This window comes from Zalophus californianus, chromosome 6 (genome assembly GCF_009762305.2).
Source record: "Zalophus californianus isolate mZalCal1 chromosome 6, mZalCal1.pri.v2, whole genome shotgun sequence".
Lineage (NCBI taxonomy): Eukaryota > Metazoa > Chordata > Mammalia > Carnivora > Otariidae > Zalophus > Zalophus californianus.
The window spans coordinates 46,659,095-46,678,044 of record NC_045600.1 but is presented as its reverse complement, the minus strand read 5'-3'; the positions used below and the strand labels follow the sequence as shown (position 1 = coordinate 46,678,044).

General features: G+C 40.0%; 1 protein-coding gene across 2 annotated transcripts in view; it reads left to right on the top strand.

Moving 5' to 3' along the window:
* Positions 1-17,676, top strand: part of GNG2 (G protein subunit gamma 2) — a 124,222-nt gene extending 106,546 nt beyond the window's left edge. For both annotated transcript variants that reach the window (XM_027571988.1, XM_027571989.1), the window contains exon 4: positions 14,292-17,676. In XM_027571988.1, the coding sequence (XP_027427789.1) occupies positions 14,292-14,420 (129 nt within the window). In that variant the 3' untranslated portion in view covers positions 14,421-17,676. The remainder of the gene's footprint in view (positions 1-14,291) is intronic.
* The last annotated feature ends 1,274 nt before the right edge of the window (positions 17,677-18,950 follow it).

Below are 18,950 nucleotides of genomic sequence, written 5' to 3'. Positions count from 1 at the left end.
GGGTGCTTAAACTTGGGTAGTCACAACAGCAGTGACAATGAGACAAATCTGAGATATTTTTGGAGTAATAAGCAATAGGACCAAAAAGAGAGAGATTGCCTAGGGTTATTGGGGAAATATTAATGGAAGTAGGCCTAGGGATATATAATGTAAAGGACACTGTGTGCAGAACGTTAGCAGGGATAGTCAGAAAGAGACTTGCCAGGCAGACTATTGCTGTGACTCATTTAAGACAGGGGACAAGGCTGACACTATGGGTTAGAAAGGAAGACTATTCATAGGATTAAGTCAGGAACACTAGGACTCACCACTCAGCCACTCATGAGCTGTGAGACCTAGGCAAACCCCTTCCTAATGAAGCCTCAAATTCACATATTTAAGATGAGGACAATAATAGCTTGTGACCCATCACATTGTTGTAAGGATTAAATAAGATACTGTATGTAAAGTGGTTAGCACAATTCTGACATATAGCAAGGGCAGATAAATATTAATAGTTATTCTCATTACTGCTAGGATTCTGACCATGTGTTGGATTATCACCCACAGGGAACTGCAATCCGGTTAAGGAAACAAGATAAAACTCAGAAAATATTTTGAGAAAGAAACCATTTGGAATCAAGTGTTCAAATATAAGATATAAGCAACTCTTAAGCTATTAGTTTTGTCCGATATAGCACTTTCTGTATCATAAAAAGACTTTGAAAATTTCTTCCACACACAGGCCTACCTTGTTTTATTGTGCTTTGCTTTACTGCACTTCTCAGATACTGCAGTTTCTACATATTGAAGGGTTTTTGGCAACCCGGCATCGAGCAAGTCTATTTGTGTCATTTTGCCAATAGCATTTGCTCCCTTCATATTACTGTGTCGCATTTGGGTATTTCTTCCAATATTTTAAACTTTTTCATGATTTGTTTTGGTGATCTGTGACTACTGATTATGACTTGCTGAAAGCTCAGATGATGGTTAGCATTTTTTAACAGTGCAGTATTTTTTAATGGCATTGCACACCTAATAGACTGCAGTATAGTGTAAACATAACTTTTGTATGCCATAGAGAACCAGAAAATTCATTTGACTCGTTTTATTGTGGTATTCACTTTATTCCAGTAGTCTGGAACTGAACCTGCAATATTTCTAAGGTATGCCTGTGTTTGTGTGTGCACATTGCAGAAGAGCAGGGGTGGTGCTGGATCTCTTCTTAACAAGTGAGTTTCAGATATTACTGTTGCCTGGTCTTTGCTGCTTAGTGCTGAGCTCCTGTTTGCAGTAATAATGACTATGGCTCAAGCAAGTAAAAGACACACACACACACACACACACAAAAGTAATTGAGATTCAGTCTGAGAGTCTGTCCTTTGCTTTCATTTAGAGGAGCTAAGACAAGAACAGGCTGTTTCCTTTCATTCCATCATAGTAGCATTTCATAAAGATGTGCAAAGAATTTCAATTTCAACCTTTGGAGCTAGCCCTGCATTTGAGTAGCTCGTATGTAGATATCTGTGGCTTGATGGCAAAGCATCAAGGGTTCAGTTCTTTTTCTGCCAAGTGCTTTGCTATATGACATTGAACAATTCAAGCCATCTGCTGAGCCTTACTTTTTCACTTATGAAAGGAATTTAACACTTCTTACCTCAGGATTATTGTGTAGAGCAAAAGAGAAAACCCAATGTCTGAAACATAATAGGAGCATAATAAAAATATTTTTTATAAGCAATGCAATGTCAATTAAAGAGCAATGCTTTAAGCCAAAAACTGTAACAAGAGACAAAGGTCCTCATATAATGGTAAAGGGATCAATTAATCAAGAGGATATAACCATCATAAATGGATATACACCCAAAACAAGAACACCTAAACATATTAACCAAATATTAGCAGACCTGGGATGCCTGGGTGGCTCAGTCAGTTGGGCGTTTGCCTTCGGTTCAGGTCATGATCCCAGGATCCTGGGATTAAGTCCCGCATCGGGCTCCTCGCTCAGCGGGGAGCCTGCTTTTCGCTCCACCTGCAGCTCCCCCTGCTTGTGCTCACTCTCTTTCTGACAAATAAATAAATACAATCTTTTTTTTTTAAAAGCACATTATTACCAGACCTGATGAGAGAAATAGACAATAATAAAATAATACAGCAAATTTAATAGTCCACTTTTAACAATGGATAGATCATCCAGACAGAAAATTCATAAGGAAATGTTGGACTTGAACTATACTTTAGACCAAATGGATCTAAAAGACATATACAGAACATTCCATCCAACAGCAGCAGCATATACATTCTTCTCAAGTGTACATGTTATGTTCCCCAGGATAGGACAAATAATAGGCCACAAAATAAGTCTTAGCTAATTTAAGAAGACTGAAATTGTACCAAGAATCTTTTCCAGCCACAGTGGTATGAAACTACAAATCAGTAATAGGAAAACTGGATAATTCACACACATGTGGAAATTATACAACACACCCCTGAACAGCAAACCAATGGATCAAAGAAGAAATTAGAAGGTAAATAAAAAAAATCTGAAAACAAAAAAGTGTAAACACAACATCCTAAACTTATGAGATGCAGCAAAAGCAGTTCCAAGAGGGAAGTTTCCTTTCACCTACATTTAAAAAAAGAAGAAGAAGAAGAAGGGGGAGGGGGAGGAGGAGGAGGATCCTAAATAACCTAACTTTAAACCGTAGGAACTAAAAAAAGAACAAATTAAGCCTGAAGTTAGCAGAAGGAAGAAAATAAAGATAAGAGCAGAAATAAATGAAATAGAGACCAGAAAAATAATAGAAAAGATCAATGAAACCTAGAGCTGGTTTTTGAAAAGATAAACAAAACTGACAAATCCTTAGCTAGGCTAAGAAAAAAAAGAAGATTGAAATAAAATCAGAAATGAAAGAAGACATTGCAGTTGATACTACAGAAACCCAAAGGATCATAAGAAACTACTATGAAAAATTTTATGCCAATAAATTGGATAACCCAGAAGAAATGGATAAATTCCTAGAAGCATGTCACCTTCCAAGACTAAATCATGAAGAAATAGAAAATCTGAACAGAACAAAAAAAGAGTAAAGAGATTGAATCAGTAATCAAAAAGCTCCCAACAAGGAAAAGCCCAAGACCAGATGGTTTCCCTGGTGAATTCTACCAGACATTTAAAAAAGAATTTATGCTAATCCTTCTCAAACTCTTCCAAAATCAAAGAGAAGGGAATACTCCCAAACTCATTATAAAAGGCCAGAATTACCCTGCTACCAAAGCCAGATAAGGGTACTACAAGTTAAGAAAACTACAGGCAAATATCCCTGGTGAATAGATGCAAAAATTCTTTACAAAATATTAGCAAACTAAATTCGGCAGCACATTGAAAGGGTCATACACCACAGCTAAGTGGGATTTATCCCTGGGATGCAAAGATGTTGCAACAAATCGATAAATGTGACACATCACATTAGTAGAATGAAAGGTAAAAATCATATAATCATCTCAATAGAGGCAGAAAAAGCATTTAACAAAATACAACATCCTTTCACAATAAAAACTCAATAAATTGGGTAGAGAAGGAATGTATACCTCAACATGATAAAGGCCATATATGACAAGCCCACAGCTAACATCATCCTCAATTATGAAAGAGTGAAAGCTTTTCTTCTAAGATCAGGAACAAGACAAGGGTCCCCCATTTTCCCATTTTCCCAAGGGTCCCATATTTACCGCTCCTATTCAACATAGTACTAGAAGTCCTAGCCAGAGCAGTCAGGCAAGAAATAGAAATAAAAGGCATCCAAATTAGAAAGGAAGAAGTGAAATTGTCTCTGTTGGAAGATGATATGATCTTACATATAGAAAATTCTAAAGATCCCACAAAAACAAAACAAAACTTAGAACTAATCAACAAGGTAAACTAAGCAGTAAAGTAGCAGGATACAAAATCAGCATCAGACAGCCATTGTGTTTTTATGCATAAAAAATGAAATAGCAGAAAAATAAAATCTCATTCATACTAGCACCAAAAACAATAAAATACTTAGGAATAAATTTACCCAAGAATATGAAAGGGTTGTACACTGAAAACTAGGACTTTGATGAAAGAAATTGAAGACACAAATAAATGGAAAAAATAGTCTATGTTCATAGATCAGAAGAATTAATATTGTTAAAATGTCCATACTACCCAAAACCATCTGTAGATTCACTGCAATCCATATCAAAATTCCAATGGCATTTTTCACAGAAATAGAAAAAAAAAAATTCATGTGGAACCACAAAAGAACCTGAATAGCCAAAGCAATCCTGAGAAGCACAAAACTGGAGGCCTCACATTTCTTGATTTCAAACTCTATTACAAAGCTATAGTAATCAAAACAGTATGGAATAAAAATAAGACACACAGCCTGAGGTGGAACAGTTGGCGGAGGAGTAGGGGACCCTATTCCCATTGGTCCTCGGAATTGAGCTGGATATCTACCAGACCACTCTGAGCACCCACAAAATCAGCCTGAGATGTAAGAAGATCTGGATCTCTACAAACAAGATCACAGGTGGTTGATTTCAAGGTATGAAGCAGGGAGCCGTGATTCTGCGGGCACATATCGGAGGATAAACGGCAGTGGGAGGGAGCCCAGCCGTAGGGATCCGACACTGCGGGTGAACAATAGCCTCCCGTGCTGGGGACTGCGCACAGACTCGCAGACCGGTAATGGCGGGGAAAGGACCGTAGGGAAGCTCCTGGGACTAAAACCCCCAGCGGTGAGGTTGCACGTGTGAACTGGGGGTGGCTGGTCGTTCTAGAAGCACAAAGGCCAGAGATGTGCCCCATCCTGGAGGCAGGACTGGGAGCGCTGTGGAGGGGCACACAACCCAGGACACTGCAGTTTATAGCAGCACGGACAGAAACGGAGACAGTGTGGCCTGGAGAGCTCACTGAAGAACAGACTGCGATCTCTCTGCTCTGAGGCAGAGGGTGGGAAATGGTCTCTTCTGCTCTGACTCTTGGAAGAGACGCAGAAAGCCGCCAGAGAACAAAAGCCCCAAAATACCGGTTTTCACTGAGCCCATCCCCCGCCACAGGGGGCTGTGCAACTCTGCCTAAACAGGGTTGCCTGAGTAACAGTGTGGCAGGTCCCTCCTCCAGAAGACAGGCTGGGAAAATAAGAGGCCAGCAACCCTAAGGTCCCTAGAAAACATGTGCATCTTGTTTGGGTTGTGGTTAATAATTTGGACTCTGTACATTCCCTCAACCACCCCTCAATAGAATGACTAGGAGGAGGAACCCCCAAAATAGAAAAGACTCAGAGATTATGACTTATGCCACAGATTTACAGATGGATTCAGATATAACCAAGATGTCGGAGATGGAATTCAGGCTATCAATTGTGAAGACAATAGCTAGAATGGAGAAATCAATTAATGGCAACATAGAATCTCTAAGGGCAGAAATGAAAGCTGAATTGGCAGAACTTAAAAATGCTATCAGTGAGATCCAATCTAACCTAGATAATCTAACAGCTAGGGTAAGTGAGGCAGAAGAAGGAATTAGTGACCTGAAAGACCATTTAATAGATAAAAAGGGAAAAGAGGAGGCCAGGGAAAAACAACTCAGAATCCATGAAAATAGAATCAGAAATAAGTGACACCATGAAACATTCCAATGTCAGAATTATTGGAATCCCAGAGGGGGTGGAGAGAGACAGAGGACTAGAAGATATATTTGAGCAAGTTGTAGCTGAAAACTTCCCTAATCTGGGGAATGAAACAAACATTCCTGTCCTAGAGGCAGAGAGGACCCCCCCCACCCAAGATCAAGGAAAACAGGCCAACACCCTGGCATGTAATAGTAAAACTCACAAATCTTAGAACCAAGGAAACCATCTTAAGGGCAGTTAGGGGGAAGAGATTCCTTATGTACAGAGGGAGGAACATCAGAATAACGTCAGACCTGTCCACAGAGACCAGGCAAGCCAAAAAGGGCTGGCAAGACATATTCAGGGTACTAAACAAGAAGAACATGCAGCCAAGAATACTTTATCCGGCAAGGCTGTCATTTAGAATGGATGGAGAGATGCAGAGCTTCCAAGACCAGCAGAAACTGAAAGAATATGTGACCACTAAGCCAGTCCTGCAAGAAATATTAAGGGGGGGTTCTAAAAAGGAGAAAGCCCCCAAGAGTGATATACAACAGAAATTTACAGGGACAATCTATAAAAACAAGGTCTTCACAGTCAAGATGATGACAATAAATTCATATCTTCAATAATCACTCTCAATGTGAACAGCCTAAATGCTCCCATAAAATGGCACAGGGTTGCAGATTGGATAAAAAGATAGGACCCATCCATATGCTGTCTACAAGAGACTCATTTTGAACCTAAATATACATCCAGACTGAAAATGAAAGGATGGAGATCCATCTTCCATCCCAGTGGACCTCAAAAGAAAGCTGGGGTAGCAATTCTTATATCAGACAAATTAGATTTTTAAACTAAAGACTGTAGTTAGAGACACAGAAGGACACTATATCATTCTTAAAGAGTCTATCCAACAAGAAGATCTAAGAATTGTAAATATCTACGCCCCCAACATGGGAGCAGCCATCTACATAAGCCAACTGTTAACCAAAATAAAGTCATATTGATAACAATACGTTAATTGTAGGAGACCTCAATACTCCACTCTCAGCAACACACAGATCATCTAAGCAGAAAATCAACAAAGAAACAAGAGCTTTGAATGACACACTGGACCAGATGGACCTCATAGATATATACAGAACATTCCACCCTAAAACAACAGAATACTCCTTCTTCTCGAGCACGCATGGAACTTTCTTCAGAATAAATCACATACTGGGTCACAAATCAGGTCTCAACCAATACCAAAAGATTGAGATTATTCCCTGCATATTCTCAGACCATAATGCTTTAAAACTGGAACTCCATCACAAGAAAAAATTTGGCAGAAATTCAAACACTTGGAATCTAAAGACCACTCTGCTCAAGAATGTTTGGGTCAACCAGGAAATCAAAGTAGAACTTAAACAATTCATGGAAACCAATGAGAACGAAAACACATCAGTCCAAAACCTATGGGATACTGCAAAGGTGGTCCTAAGGGGGAAATACATAGCCATCCAAGCCTCACTCAAAAAATAGAAAAATCCCGAATTCACCAACTAACTTTACACCTTAAAGAACTAGAGAAAAACAACAGACGATGCCTAAGCCATGCATTGGAAGAGAAGATTAGAGCAAAGATCAATGAATTAGAAACCAGAAACCCAGTAGATCAGATCAACGAAACTAGAAGCTGGTTCTTTGAAAGAATGAGTAAGATTGATAAACCACTGGCCAGACTTATCCAAAAGAAAAGAGAAAGGACCCAAATTAATAAAATTATGAATGAAAGGGGAGAAATCACGACTAACACCAAGGAAATAGAAACAATTATTAGAAATTATTATCAAATCTATGCCAATAAACTGAGCAACCTGGAAGAAATGGATGCCTTCCTGGAATCCCATAAACTGCCAAGACTGAAACAGGAAGAAATTGACAACCTGAATAGGTCAATAACCAGTAACAAGAATGAAGCAGTGATCAAAAACCTCCCAAAAAACAAGAGTCCAGAGCCTGATGGATTCCCTGGGGAATTCTACCAAACATTCAAAGAAGAAATAATATCTATTCTCCTGAAGCTGTTTCAAAAAATAGAAACAGAAGGAAAGCTTCCAGACTCATTCTATGAGGTCAGCATTACCTTGATCCCCAAACCAGGCAAAGACCCCATCAAAAAGGAGAATTTCAGACTGATATCCCTGATGAATATGGATTCCAAAATCCTCAACAAAATCCTAGCTAATAGGATCCAACAATACATTAAAAGGATCATCCCCCACGACCAAGTGGGATTTATCCCAGAGATGCAAGGGTGGTTCAGCATTAGCAAATCAATCAATGTGATAGAACACATTAATAAGAGGAGAGAGAAGAACCATATGGTCCTCTCAATTGATGCAGAAAAAGCATTTGACAAAATCCAGCATCCTTTCCTAATTAAAACTCTTCAGAGTATAGGGATAGAGGGAACATTCCTCAAGTTCATAAAATCCATCTATGAAAAGCCCACATCGAATATCATTCTGAATGGGGAAAAGCTGAGAGCCTTTCCCTTAAGATCAGGAACACGACAAGGATGCCCACTCTTGTCACTGTTGTTCAACATAGTACTAGAAGTCCTAGCAACAGCAATCAGACGACAAAAAGAAAAGGTATTTAAATTGGCGAAGAAGAAGTCAAACTCTCTCTTTTCACAGATGACATGATACTTTAGGTGGAAAACCGAAAAGACTCCACCCCCAAATTACTAGAACTCATACAGCAATTCAGTAATGTGGCAGCACACAAAATCAACGCACAGAAATCAGTTGCTTTCTTATATACTAACAATGCAACAGTAGAAAGAGAAATTAGAGAAACAGCTCCATTTACAATAACACCAAAAACCATAAGATACCTTGGAATAAACCTAACCAAAGAGGTAAAGGATCTATAGGAACTACAGAACACTCATGAAAGAAATAGAAGAAGACACAAAAAGTTGGAAAAACATTCCACGCCCATGGATCGAAAGAATAAACATTGTTAAAACGTCTATGCTACCCAGAGCAATCTATACCTTCAATGCCATCTGATCAAAATTCCAATGACCTTTGGAACAAACAATCCTAAAATTTGTATGGAATCAGAAAAGACCCCGAATCGCCAAGGAAATGTTGAAAAAGAAAAAGCTGGGGCCATCATGTTGCCCAATTTCAAGCTATATTACAAGGCAGTGATCACCAAGACAGTATGGTACTGGCAGAAAAACAGACCTATAGACCAATGGAACAGAATAGAGAGCCCAGATATGGACCCTCAACTCTATGGTCAAATAATCTTCAACAAAGCAGGAAAAAGTATGCAATGGAAAAAAGACAGTCTCTTCAATAAATGGTGCTGGGAAAATTGGACAGTCACATGCAGAAGAATGAAACTTGACCATTCTCTAACCCCATACACAAAGATAAACTCTAGATGGATGAAAGACCTCAATGTGAGACAGGAATTCATCAAAATCCTAGAGGAGAACATAGGCAATAACCTCTTTGACATAGGCCACAGCAACTTCTTTCAAGATACATCTCCAAAGGCTAGTGAAACAAAAGCAAAAAGGAACTTTTGGGACTTCATCAAGATAAAAAGCTTCTGCACAGCAAAGGAAACAGTCAACAAAACAAAGAGGCAACCCACAGAATGGGAGAAGATATTTGCAAATGACACTTCAGATAAAGGGCTGGTATCCAAGATCTATAAAGAACTTCTCAAACTCCACACCCAAAACACAAATAATCAAGTCAAAAAATGGGTAGAAGACATGAACAGACACTTCTCTGAAGAAGACATATATAAAGGGCTAACAGACACATGAAAAAATGTTCATCATCATTAGCCATCGGGGAAATTAAAATCAAAACCACATGGAGATACCACCTTACACCAGTTAGAATGGCAACAATTGACAGGGCAAGAAACAACAAATGTTGGAGAGGTTGTGGAGAAAGGGGAACCCTCTTACACTGTTGGTGGAAATGCAAGTTGGTACAGCGACTTTGGAAAACAGTGTAGAGGTGCCTCAAAAAATTAAAAATAGAGCTATCCTATGACCCAGCAATCACACTCCTGGGTATTTACCCCAAAGACACAGATGTAGTGAAAAGAAGGGCCATATGCACCCCAATGTTCATAGCAGCAAAGTCCACAATAGCCCAACTGTGGAAAGAGCCTTCAACAGTTGAATGGATAAAGAAGATGTGGTCCATATATACAATAGAATATGACTCAGCCATCAGAAAGGATGACTACCCAACTTTTACATCAACATGGATGGAACTGGAGGAGATTATGCTAAGTGAAATAAGTCAACAGAGAAAGTCAATTATCATCTGGTTTCACTTATTTGTGGAACATAAGGAACAGCATGGAGGACATTAGGAGAAGGAAGGGAAAAATGAAGGGGGCGCAAATCAGAGGGAGAGATGAACCATGAGAGACTATGGACCCTGAGAAACAAACTGAGGGTTCTAGAGGGGAGGGGGGTGGGGGGATGGGCTAGCCCGGTGATGGGTATTAAGGAGGGCATGTACTGAATGGAGCACTGGGTGTTATACGAAAACAATGAATCGTGGATCCCCACATCAAAAACTAATGATGTATTGTATGGTGACTAACATAACATAATAAAATAAAAAAAAAAATAGACACACAGACCAATGGAACCAAATAAAAGAGCCAATAAATTAACCCTAGTATATACCATCAACTAATATTTGACAAAGGAGCCAAGAATACCTGGTAGGGAAAGGTCATCCTTTCAATAAGTGTGTTGGGATAATTGGATAATCACATGCAAAAGAATGAAACGGGATCCGGGGTGCCTGGGTGGCTCAGTCATTAAGCGTCTGCCTTTGGCTCAGGTCATGATCCCAGGGTCCTGGGATCGATCCCCACATTGGGCTCCCTGCTCCGCGGGAAGCCTGCTTCTCCCTCTCCCACTCCCCCTGCTTGTGTTCCCTCTCTCGCTATATCTCTCTGTGTCAAATAAATAAATTAAAAAACAAAACAAAACAGGATCCACATCTTACACCACCCACAAAAATTAACTCAAAATGGTTCAAAGGCTTAAATATAAGACCTGAAGCTATAAAACTCCTAGAAGAACACAAAGGGGGTGAGCTCCTTGACATTGGTCTTGGCCATGATTTCTTGAATATGACAGCAAACATACATGCAACAAAAGCAAAAACAAATAAGGGGTCTGCATGAGACTAAAAGGTTCTGCACAGCAAAAGACAATCAACAAAATGAAAAGGCAACCTATGGAAAAGGAGAAAATATTTGCAAACCATATATATGGTAAAGAGTTAATATCCAAAATATATAAAGAACTCATGCAAGGAAAAAAATCTGATTAAAAAATGGGCAGAGTAACTGAGTTGACATGTTTCCAAAGAAGACATATAACTGGCCATCAGGTATGTGAAAAGATGTTCAAAACACTAATTAGTGGAATGCAAATCAAAAGCACGAGATATCACTTCACACCCGTTAGGATGGCTATTATCAAAAAGATAAGTGATAACAAATGTTGGTGAAGATGTGGAGAAAAGGGAACCCTATGTGCTGTTGGTGGGAATGTATAATGGTGCAACCACTATGGAAAACACTATGCAGGGTCCTCAAAAAGTTAAAAGTAGAACTACCCTATGATCCAGCTATCCCAGTTCTGGATATATGGCCAAGGGAAATCAGAATTTCACAGAGTTATCTCCACCCCCATATTCATTGCAGCGTTATTCACAATAGTCAAGATATGGAAACAACCTAAGTGTTCATCTGTAGATGAATGGATAAAGAAGATGTGATATATACATACAATGGAATATTCAGCCATGAAAGAAGGAAATCTGGCCATTTGTGATAATATGATGGACTTGAGGGCACTATGCTATGTGAGATAAGTCAGACAGAGAAAAGCAAATACTGTATGATATCATGTGAAGCCTAAAAAATCCAACTCACAGAAACAGTAGAATGGTGGTTGCCGGGGGCTGGATGGTGAGGAAATGGGGAGAGGTTGGTCAAAGGCTATAAACTACCGGTTATAAGATGAATAAATTCTGGGGATAGAATCCACAGCACAATTACTACAGTTAACAGTACTGTATTATATACTTGCAGATTGCTAAAAGAGTAGATCTTAAATGTTCTCACCATACACATAAAGAAAAAGGTAATTATGTGAGGTGTTAATTAACCTACTGTAGTTATTTCACAATATAGTAGTGTATCAAATCATTGCAATATACACCTTAAAGTTACACACTGTTATCTATCAATTATATCTCAATAAAGCTGGGGAAAAGTAAATAAAAGATTATTTTAAATGCAAAAAGAAAGTGAGGCTGACTGACTTTTACACAACTATACTGCATTGGACAGTGTCCCCTAAACCTACCTGGAACCTTAGAATGTGATCTTATTTGGAAGTAGGATATTTCTAGATGTAATCAAGTTGAGATGAGCTCATAGTGGATTAGGGTGGGCCCTAATCCAGTGATTTGTAGGTAGGAGATTTGGGCACAGACAAAGAAGAGAATGCCATGAACAGAGACATACAGGACAGAAGGCTATGTAAAGATATGGGCAGAGATTGGTGTGATACATTTACAAGCCAAGGGACACCAAGGATTGCTCGAAACCACCAGGCGCTAGCTAAGAAGCATGGAACAGATTCTCCTTGGGCCTCCAGTGGAAACCAACCCTGCTGATACCTTGATTTTGAACTTGCAGTCTCTAGCACCAACTGTCAGAGAATAAATTTCTGTTGTTTTAAGTCACCCAGTTTGTGGCAATTTGTTAAGGCAGATTGAAGAAACTAACACACTAATACCTATACCTCTTTACATCAGTCAGAGTAGACTGGATTTTGTTGCAGTATCAAAAGGTCCTCTCCCATTCTTAGGGGCTTACAACAACAAAGTTATACTTCTTATTCCCACTACATGTCCTTTGCAGATCAGCTGCCACTCCACACCATGTCACTTTGAGCAGTGACCCTGGCAGATGCAGCAGCCTCTACCCAGAATATTGCCTCTGTCTGGCCTGTGATGAAAGGAACAGAGAGTCCGAAAATTCAAAGACTTAGGGGGTTAGAAGAGGAAAGCATTAAACCATAAAATTGAAAGGTCTTTTAAGTGACAAAGCTCTAATCAACTCAACCATAAGGCAAGGAACAAATCAAGGGTGTGGCCACTGTGTCTTTTGTTAAAACCTCTGAATCAATTAAGGTGGTTCTCAGTAAATTATTTCAGTTGGACAAATTGGCAGAAAGAGCATTGCAAATGATGTATTGGTTCTTGACGCTTCTGCCCCAAAATGACCCACATCACTTCTCTCACATCTCATTGGCGGAGCAAGTCTGATGTCATTGTGTGGGTATGTGTAATCCACCTGTAGGGTGGGGCAGTGAATTTTTTTTAGCAATGATATCATCCATCCCAATCTTACAGAGGATTATCCTTTCAGTATTCACTTTGAAAGGCTATCCTGGTAGTACAGTGATGTTAAAAAACTCTTGGAGTGATCTCCACAGCAAGTATATTGTGTCATGTAAGAAAGTGACTCTTAACTTTATGGTTATTGAGCCCAAATTGACATTCCTCAGGTGGATCATCCACCTAGCCCCCAGATATGGTTATAATTGACCTTCAGTTTATTTTCCCAAATTAAGTCCACCCTCAAGTAGTGAAAATTTGCCATTCTGAAGGCTGGTTGAAGGAAGGTATTCCAGACCATTCCCAAGAAGCTACAGAAATGTGAGAAATAACTGCATCACTGAAATCACTGACCAGCCTCGCAGTGGGACTCCCTAAAGGATATAGTACCAGACTGAAGCAATATGTATTTCAGATGTATAATAAATTATATGTAATGATATAGTATAATATATAAAAACTGAGTCTGGGTGGCTCAGTTGGTTAAGCATCCGCCTTTGGCTCAGGTCGTGATCCAGGGGTCCTGGGATGGAGACACGCCAGGGGCTCCCTGCTCAGCGGGGAGTCTACTTTTCCCTCTCCCTCTGCCCTTGCCCTCCCTGCCCCCCACCCTGCTCCCGCACGCTCACTCTCTCAAATAAATAAATACAATTTTTAAATACATACATACATAAAAATACATAAATAAAAATAAAAAGGAAATCAACATGGCTTCATGCATTCTGTGTGGAAAACCGACTATGTGCCTAAGCTATTTCCGTGGATTATCTCATTTAACCCTTGCAGCCAGGGCTGGGACTAGGGTGAGGCGAGTAAGGAGGCACACAATTCAAGGAGACCTCCATTGTCAAAGTTGTACAAACGCAGGGTTGATTATCACATGACCCTAACAGTGAGCACCCCATTCCATTTGTGCCCTAAGAGCCTCACTCACCCCGCCCTAGTCCCGGACGTGGGACCTGCCGGAGACAGCCCCGTGAGATCGAGATCACCAACGCCCTTCTTTGCAGATAAGGAAACGGAGGCCCTAAGGAGGTTGAGCGACCCCCTGACTTCCCCGCGAGCTGGTGATACCCGCAGAGCCCCGAGAGGAGCCCAAGTCCTGGGGTGGGACCCAGAAGTCGGCCCTGGCTGCTTGCGCATGCGTCAGTGCTTCCGCAAATGCTTCCTCTTAAGGGCGGGTTGTTTTTGTCCCCTTCTTCAGGTATCCAAGGCTGCCGCAGACTTGATGGCCTACTGCGAGGCGCATGCCAAGGAAGACCCCCTGCTGACCCCCGTCCCGGCTTCAGAAAACCCATTTAGGGAGAAGAAGTTTTTCTGCGCCATCCTTTAAGTCTTCACGAGGAGCCTGAAGAGCCTCAAGGCTCCTGGGACACATGTCGAGTTTTTAGCAAAGTGGGCGCCTTTCTAGTCCACAGCATTTAAAGAGAGGGAGGAGAACCATCCTGGAAACTCCAGGCTATGCATGTTTAAAGAACCGGTCCCCTTGATGAGAATGAAAGCCAAACCACATCCCGAGTTAAGAGATCTGATAGCTGCAGAACTGCCTGGAGGAGGGGAATATGTAAAGATAAAAGCCGCCTCATTTCTTTTCTGCTATCCCTCCGCAAACCTTATGTTTCTGCTTCATATTTAAAAAAATAATAATAAAAATAAAAACAGACAGCTGTACTGAACTAAGATATGTATGACCTTCTTGGAATGAATATTGCCTTTAGAATACCCTTTGATAAGCTGAATTGTCCAGTGTAGCTGCGGTTTGGTTTAATGGCATTGATGTTTAGTCTTTGTGCCTTTTTTCTTTTTTCCTTCTCCCCTGCCCCTCCTTCCACCCTTCCCATTAGAGTAGTACAGAGAGAAGACTGGACTTGTCTGTAAGACTGAACTCCAAGGATGAGCACCCAAATGTTTAGGGAGCTGTTCCCCGTGGTTTGTCTTCATGGTAATAACAAAAAATGCCGGTTGTCTGTGTTCTATTATCACAGTTCCTAACATTTGTACATGATAGCTTTGATTCTGCAAGTAAAAGTAAATCATGTGTTGTGACTGGTGCTTTCATATATTTGTGACAATTTTTGAGTAATACTGCATGAAAATGTCCCTATGTTACATCCATTCAGAAGGTTTGTTGTTTCACTCAAGTTTGGAACAGGAACGAGAGAGAAAAGAAGCTGGAGAAGAAAAACTCAGTGTCTTGAAAACTGAGATTACTTCAGAGCCTTAGCCATGCCTAAAATACCTCTGAGTTCACAGTGGCATAAACGCCTCTTCAACGTATTTTCCAGAATCCAAAGCATTTTGGTTGTATCCAGGATCCAGGGCAGCACAGGAACCACCAAGCAGGAGAGGGAAGGAAGGATTCACCATCAATGGGGAGGCATTTTTGTCATAGAGTAAGAGCCAATTTCATCTTTCCCTGCATCATGGAAATTCTAGATTGAAAGAACACTTTCTGTTTGTTCAAGTATCAGGAGAAATAAACCAATGGCTCCAGAGAAGACCCATTCTCAGAATCCTAGCTGTTCACCTGCTGGGAGAAGGGGGCAGATGCGCCCCCACCCCCAGCCAGCATCACCAGAAAGGGTTCTGGCTCTCTTTTGCCACTCGGATTGTCTTCGCTTTTCACTCACCAAATTTTGCAATAGAACCTTTTCTGGTTTTGTTCTCCATCTTGTTTGTTAGAGTCTCTCACTCTTTATTTACAACTCTCTCTTTCTAAGAGATGATACTGAAAGTGATTTTTCATTACAGCTCTAGCCTTCATCAGTAATGGAAGGTCCTGGAAACCCGCATCACTTTTTTCTGTGCCATTCCCAGGCAAAAGAGGACTGGTCTTACAGCTTGCTGTTTACTTTGAAATTGCAAAAGACCATTTCCAAATTAATTCTATTCTCTTTCTGTTCTCTTCCTTCTGTTTAAAAAAAAAAAATGGATGGGAATAAATGGATCCAAGGCAAAAAAAATGGAGAGGAAGGAAAGGAGAAGATATAAAAGGTTAATATGACAAGGACAGATTTTGAAAGAGTTAATAAATATTTTCCTTAGCTCCTTTTATGGGCATGATGGTAAAAGAATAAATACATCCAAATAAAGCTCACACCTGGGGCAGGGGCAAAGGAATGCTAAGATATTTGCAAAATGTACAAATCTACTTCTATAACAAGATGCTTCTGTTCAAACCTTGGAATGTTGTTACAGTCAGCGAGACACTAATGAAGATTTAGTGGGAAGACCCCGGCAGAGTATTTACTAAACTACATACAGTATTGTACCTTTAGCTTAGTAATACTGTGGAATCAGCTAAAACCGTATCACATTTTTAAAATTAGCCAAAACATGAATTGCATATGTGGTCACATAAAAACAACTGTGAATGAAGCACCTTTTGATGGTGATTAAGGTGTCATTGTAAGATCCCAAGGATTTTCATAATCCACAGCATTTATTTTTCTTAGAGGAATGCTTTATATTTTTTATGTAAATCTAGATCTTTGGAGCAATTAAACTGGAATTAAAACTTGAAGGAAGCACTATAATACAGCTCTGATAGTTAAAAGTTACGGAAGTTCCAAACTTGTGACCTTGTTTACAAAAGAGAAAGAGCAGAAAATGTACGGCCCATCTGAAATTAAGTTTAAGGGAAATGTTTCGGCTTTTTCATAACTTCATGTCCTGTAGTATGGTATTAAAATACCAGAGTCTTTATATGAGTTTTTGCTTATCGGTATTTTTACTTGTTAAGGGGGAAAGAAATCTTTTGATGACTTATACCTCTAAAGAGCTTTAATTCTGTTAGAAATTCAAGGATCATTTCCACCAGCATAACTTTATCTTAAGGAATAACTAATAGGAAAATTTAACTTAATTATTCAAGGCCCTAATTTCTGTATATAATGTATTGGACGGTAATGAAAATCTGTCATGCAGTTAGTTTAAACTCTAACAATAACCCTCAGTATTAACTCTGATTCATTCATTCATTCATTCCTTTTTCTTTCTTTCTTTCTTTCTTTCTTTCTTTCTTTCTTTCTTTCTTTCTTTCTTTCTTTCTTTCTTTCTTTCTTTCTTTCTTCTCTTTCTTTCTTTCTTTCTTTCTTCTCTTTCTTTCTTTCTTTCTTTCTTTTCTTTTCTTTTCTTTTCTTTTCTTTTTCGATTTTAAACCAAGTACTATTTAATTTAAATTAGAGGTTGCAAAACAGTACTTTGATCTGAGGTTAATTTTGATAATAATATTTGAAGCAGATTGCTTACCAAGGAAAAATTAAAAACCATTTCTCCAACGTGCTCCTATTCAGAAATGAGATTTGGGGAAATTGAGCATGCTGCCTTAGTTTTTGTAGTTGTTTCTTTTTTTTTTTTTTTTAATATTTGCTTCAAGCTGCTCCTGGCAATGGTGAATTGTTACGTATCATTAATGTTTTCCCAACCCAAGGATTGTTCACCTTTTTCCTATATAAGATCTATGGAGTGTGTCTTTCAAAGAGAGGGAAATACAGGAATGTTAAAGCAGGAAAACCTGAATGTGATGTGCACATTTTCATCCCACATGGACAATGTATTTGTTTTAATAAATGGAATTTTCAAATTCATTTCATATGCAGTCGATTTCATTGTGAGGGCCTGGGGGCCAGCTCACTCATCGATTTCAAGGTTAATTTGAACAGGATGGGTGGGGAAATAGGATAATCCATTCATTTTCTTAGGATTTTGTTAATAGAGGTGCTCTAAGGAAGGATTCACATGAGATTCTTTAAAAGCCTTTCTCCCTGGGTCCCTACATCTTAGAGGCCTATGCCTGGGGACAGAGGAAGCTGATGAGGAAGAGCCCGGGGCTCTGGCAGGCTGGACTGCGAGGACAGAGGAGCTGCGATACAACTCTACTGTGCTGTGAGTGTGCCACGCTGGGATTTTTCCTTCACCAAAAACAAAAACAAAAAAACACAACAACAAAAAAACAAACCACAGAGAGTGCTCTTCTCCCTAAGTTGTTCACGATTTAAAAGAGTACTGGAGAAGACAAAATGCCTAGAATTGTAGATTCAGCAGCTCCTCAGAGATATTCTTCATCAACAAAACCTTCTGTATGTCCCTCAAATGATGCCAGGGAGTGACAGACCCTGTTAGTAAAGAAGGGAGTGCTGGCTCTCCCAGGACTTGTGTCAGGGACAGCAGCATCTCTAAAACTGATAAAGGGGCCACTTGGGAGTTAGTGCACTTGTCCACATACATCACTGTTTCGCAGACAATGGTCCCTGGACCACCTGCTTCAGAATCACGATTAAAGAGGCAGATGATGGGCCCCACTCAGAATTTCTGCACTGGCTCCACTGCAGGCTGTAGCCTGAGGACCACCAACGTCAGTATTTGCTACAGGTAGCTTTTCACAATGCCTAACGAAAGGCACAAACCAATCGTGGGTATGCTCACTCTTATTCCCAGAGCCTCAGGAGGTGCCTGACCAGGAGTAGACATAGAACCTGTGGGTGAAAATGTAGACAGATCCTGGACATGAGACGCTGTTTGGAGGCAGCTGGTGGGTTTTAACTCTGCTCTGTTTTGTTGAGCCCATGTGAAAGGATTGCCTCCAGCTCTGGTTCTTTAATAAGTTGGTCACATTTTAGACAGTACTTACAATGACGTGGGAATTGGAGCTGGGTCAGCTCCAATCCACAAATTGCAAATAATTTGCCAAGGGAAATCCCTTTCCCTTCGGTTCTGCCCCAAATCTACATTTTCTTCTATTTAGAACCAGGAGACTCAGGCAGAATTTATTTTTAATGAAAAGGGTCATGGGCTCCCAGACCTTTCCTCGGTAAGAACTCCTACTGTTTCTCCATGTCCTGGGGGTGCTGGGGGTGGGGAT